The sequence below is a fragment of the Colobus angolensis genome, unplaced genomic scaffold, assembly GCF_000951035.1.
Source record: "Colobus angolensis palliatus isolate OR3802 unplaced genomic scaffold, Cang.pa_1.0 Scaffold145, whole genome shotgun sequence".
Lineage (NCBI taxonomy): Eukaryota > Metazoa > Chordata > Mammalia > Primates > Cercopithecidae > Colobus > Colobus angolensis.
The window spans coordinates 1,956,839-1,961,999 of NW_012114544.1; the positions used below are offsets into that span (position 1 = coordinate 1,956,839).

A 5,161-nucleotide genomic window follows, 5' to 3' on the forward strand; every position below is an offset into this window, starting at 1 on the left:
CAAGCAGAGACATGTAGAACTCAAAGAAAAGAGTCCTGATGACATTTGGACTCTAGCTCCAATCATGCCTAAATAGAATTCTCAAACTCTTAGTTGCACAAGAAGTCATAATACTTGGGGCCTACAAAGTCTTGCATTGTCCCTGTATAGACTTAGCTAATATTAGGCTTCTTCTCAACCACTATAGTCCACCCACCTTGGACCTATTTTTAGTTCTGCGAAAGCTCCAAGATCTTCCCACCTCCAGGGCTTTGTACACACTGCCTTCTGCCTGAAAAGTACCTGTCCCACTCTTCACCAGTCCAAATTGTTCTCTTCCTCCAGGTCTTAGCTAATCATTTATTCCTGGAGAAACATGCCTGACTCTCCCTGTTAATCATATTCACCCTCATAGCTTCCTATGCTTCTCTTTCATCACCCTTCCCTCAATCATAATCATCTGTGAAATCATCTTGTGAATATCTGACTTTCTTGCTGGTATGTAAGCCTCATGAAGGTTGGAGCTCCGTGTGTTTTGTTTGTTGCACAATCCTCCAAATGACATGGTAATTGGCACATAGGGGGTACTCCCTTAAATATGTATGGAAAGCACAACTGAATAAAGTTTTAAAGCTTAAGGTACATATGCAAAATAACCTTGTTTATTAGAAAATGGACATTCACAATGTAAAGTAGATATTAAATTACAAATAAGTCTTCAATAGTGAAAAATGGTGCCCAGAATTTCTTCTCAAAATAAGTTAACCTATTCTTAAACATATGCAGACAAGCAGTTTATCCTTGTCAAAACAAAAAATTAACAGATTTCACTTTATGTAAGAGATAAGTTTTCTATGAACCAGAAGAGTTTATTTTTAAATGTAAAGCTGAACAAGATAGAATAGAGATGCTTTGTGAAGTTATAAATCCCTTCAAAATATGAAAATCATCCTTTCAAGTTTAAATTTATGTTTTCAAAAACATATTTTTTCTTCTTAAATATGTACTACTCTTAACAATGTATCATACCTTAAAATCTCCTGTTGTCATTTTCTCTTTATACTCAACTTGGCCTACTCAAGAAGACATCAACAGAGTGATTTTTTTCCTCAAGCTTTACCTCCTTGCTCTTTTCTCACTTCCGTGTTACTTCCTTTCGCCTTCTTTTGTGCCAAGATGAGCAAGGTATAAACCTCCAAAGAAGAAAATGCTCCAAAGAAAATGCTCTCAATAAAAAGGAAAGTAACAGTCATTTATGCAAGGTTAAGTTTATCTAAATATTAATCAATATTATAAACCTTTGAAAGCTGGGAAACTTTTTTGTTATATTCTTGCTGGAAACAGGCTATTATGCTACGACAAAAGCTCCAGTCAGTGGGCTTATGTTGCCCAATATTTCTGCTAATAGGAGTCACTGGTATGGTTAAGTTACCCTACAATTAGTAACTAATTGAAACTGTAACTTTCTGGGCTATTTTCCTCACTATGAAAAATACAGTGGTTAAGACTGTGGACTTCAAGGATAGACTGTTATATAGACAAGTAACTTTTCTGTGCCTCCATTCTTTCATCTATAAAATGGGAATCATAATAGTATTTTTACTCTGTAAGACTGCTGTAAGAATTAAATTATATGTTACACATTACCTGGAATGTGGAAAGCACTCTGCAAATTTTGCTCTTATCACTTTCATCATTACCATTATTCTTGTTATTTCTGTCATGCACACTATGCAAACCAACGGTGGAATTTACTCTTTAAGATTAGAAGTGGCCCAAAAAATGTAAGACAGAGAAAGCAGCTGCAGAATAATAGGTAAGAGGGATCCCAGACTTGACCAAATAGCCAGAAACCTGGCTACAGTTCTGAGAAATCTATAGAAGCAGTCTTGCTATGTGTGGAAGAGGAGAGTGAACAGTCTTCAAAATTTAATCGTAGAATAATTCTATCAAATTAAGCCCTTTATTAGAGCTGAAAAAATTGAGTTTAAGAGCACAGCAAGTTTAGCATAAAGTGCAGATAATACATTTTTAAATTTTTGTTTTTATTTTATTTTTTGTAGAGACAGGGTCTCACTTTGTTTCCCAAGCTGGTCTTGAAATCCTGGCCTCAAGCAATCCTCCTGCCTTGGCCTTCCAAAGTGCTGGGATTACAGGCGTGAGACATTGCACCCAGTCTATAAAGTGCAGATTATAGTGTTCATTCTCAGATTTGAAAATATTTCTAACTTAAAGTAGAAAACATTTGGAAAAGTGTTTAGAAATATTTTTTGCATTTTCTGTAACACTGCTTATCCATATACACAGTTCTCTACTAGTTCCTTTTATCAGCATTCAACTTATGTAGAGGGAGAAGTTAAACATGCAGTGTTATTTAGCCAACTTCAGGTAAACTCAGTAAATTGTTAGATTAAAGCCATTTTGCCTCAAATACTTATTAGCCTGACTAGGTTGGGGCTGTCAGGGACCATCCAAATTAAAAATCCAACTAAAATTCTGTAGCTCTAAACAACTATGCAGACATAGATTGAAAAATGTTGTGTTCCTCCCCACCACTACTGAGAGATGGGAAAAATTGAAATAAATTAATTAATGTTTTACTAATTAAATGTTTTTCTCCAGTTTAAGGAGTTGAAAAATAGCAATAATTTTAATAAACCATTTACTGTTTTGTATATATATATATACAATAACACGTATCTGGATGTTTCTAACGTGAATTACTGGCATTTGAAAGAAAGTAGGTAACCCTATTAGGCTAATAGGCAGTGAAGTATCTTGATCTCTTAATCCTCTGTATTGCTCAAATATTAGCATTATTCATACTCATTTATGAAGGTAGGGGTTACTTAGTGAAACCCTGAACTAAAATAATGCATAGGTGCAGTATTAGAAGCCTCATAGAAGGAAAGGTAGGATGTTAGGCATGCTAAATGGAAAATATAAGTGTTATAGTTTTTATTTCATAAGGGAACTTGATAATAGAAAATGCATTTTTTTTTAATAAATAAAAAGTAGGTGTCTGAATAAAATTACCTCTACTTGGGTTTTTTAAATTCTATAATTTTATTCTGCTATGGCTAATTCTTAACAGAACCCTCTTTCTGGTTCCACTGTATATCATTTTAATGACACTTCTGCAGTTGGTATTAAGAATACAACTTCACATTTATACATCATTGTCCATCACTCATTAGTTCATGCAACCACAAAAAGGTATTATAAGAATAATATTTCATTTCTGAGATAAGGAAATTATGATCTAGTATGTTTTTAGATAACCTACTATTCACATGTAGAATCACATGTAGAATTCTCTCTGTTATTCAATATATGTTCTTGTTCTTCAAAATCTGCAATATCTGTAGTCTGATTCTTGGAGACTGGCTCATCACAATTGTCTAGAAGAGCTTTAGCCAGGAAGTGCCACAAAGCAAGTAGTTTCCATCACAGTCTTAGCTAGTTTATTCCTGAATCCTCCCATACCTTACAGAAAGAGCAATGAGTCTTCTGTAAACCACTCCCAGGAGTGTGATGGTGAGCACCACTATTCCACACACCAGGCCGAATGCCCATCGTGGTCCCCAGTGAGCATACACTTGGCTGATGAACACAGGCCCAAGAATCCGGGCTCCACTTCCAGATGCTGTTAACCAGCCCATGTATACACCCTGTTGGGGGTGAAATGGGGGACAAGCAGATTGATATTGGGGTTTAGTTATTTAAAAGCAAAGAAATGGTATTACCAAACTACAGCAAACTTACAAGAATCGCTTTCTCCATCTTTTACTTTTAAATTAAACATAAAATGCCTCCTATAAATATGCGTTTGATATCAAGTCAGATTAAGAAAAATAAAAGGAGTGTAGAGGGAAAACTTAATGTCTGCCGAAGCCCTGGGAATAATAAAATTGATTGAAATACCTTTTAAAGCTAACACTTATTTTGTACCGGCTACATGCCAGTCACTGAGGTAGGTGCATTACATACATAATTTGTAATGTTCATAAGTTTCAATGACAGGTGTTATCCCCGTTTAACAAAAGTAGAAACTGAAACTCAGAAAGTTTAAGTAACTTGTTCAAGAAGTTTGAAGCCATATTTGGCTGACTCCACTGTGCCACTTTACACTCTACCACAATGCCACTCCTACAACTTCTGTATCCAAAACTATAATCCACATAAACTGCCCAAGAATGTTCAGGGCAGCATTGCTTTTAACAGCTTCAAATTGGAAACAACCTAAATGTCACTGGTAGATTAAGTGAATAAACTATGGCATACTTAATAACTGGAATGCTAAGCAGCTACTTATATTTATAAAATTTTTCCTTGCCCTGTCTTATGGTACTAATAAGCAGCTATTTACAAGAATAAAGTCTTATATAGAGACAGTAAAATCTTCTGAAAACATCTGTATATGCTGACATGGAAAGAAAGCTATAACATATTAAGTAAAAAAAAAAAACCTATCAAGAAGCAGAAACAAGTATATATCCATGTGATATAGTCCATTTTTCCCTTTTTCTAAAAAAAGGTACAAATGTGGAGATGTTTGGACATGGACAGAAAAATGTCTTAAAGCATACAAATTGAGTTAACAGTGGTTGACTTCGGTGAGGTGAAGCTAAGGGGAGCCTCCATTTTCTGTTAAATACATTTCTAAATTATTTGAATTTTGTTACAACCATTATATATTGCTTTGGTAATTAACAAGCTTTTATTCTTAATTTTGAAAAATTAAAAATATAATCTATTAGATTAAAAACAAACCCAGAAATTATTACTGAAATGTTGTATCTACTCCTTATAATTTGAAAACAGGGGTATTCATTTTTTCTCTTCTTTGCCTTATTTCAATAGAGAAACACTAATTTCTGCTCTGAAAACGTAAACCTATTTATTTATTTATTTATTTTTTGAGACGGAGTCTCGCTCTGTTGCCCAGGCTGGAGTGCAGTGGCACGGTCTGGGCTCACTGCAAGCTCCGCCTCCCGGGTTTACACATTCTCCCGTCTCAGCCTCTCAAGTAGCTGGGACTACAGGCAGGCGCCACCACGCCCAGCGAACTTTTCCTGTTTTTAGTAGAGATGGGGTTTCATCAAGTTAGCCAGAATGGTCTCAATCTCCTGACCTCGTGATCCGCCCGCCTTGGCCTCCCAAAGTGCTGGGATTACAGGCG

The 5,161-nt window shown here is 35.4% G+C and overlaps 1 protein-coding gene across 1 annotated transcript in view; it reads right to left on the reverse strand.

The window, feature by feature from the left end:
• Nucleotides 1–619: 619 nt before the first annotated feature.
• Nucleotides 620–5,161, reverse strand: part of MFSD8 (major facilitator superfamily domain containing 8) — a 57,273-nt gene continuing 52,731 nt past the window's right edge. Inside the window, exon 12 of the mRNA XM_011935624.1 lies at nt 620–3,650. Within this exon, the coding sequence (XP_011791014.1) occupies nt 3,444–3,650 (207 nt within the window). The 3' untranslated portion in view covers nt 620–3,443. The remainder of the gene's footprint in view (nt 3,651–5,161) is intronic.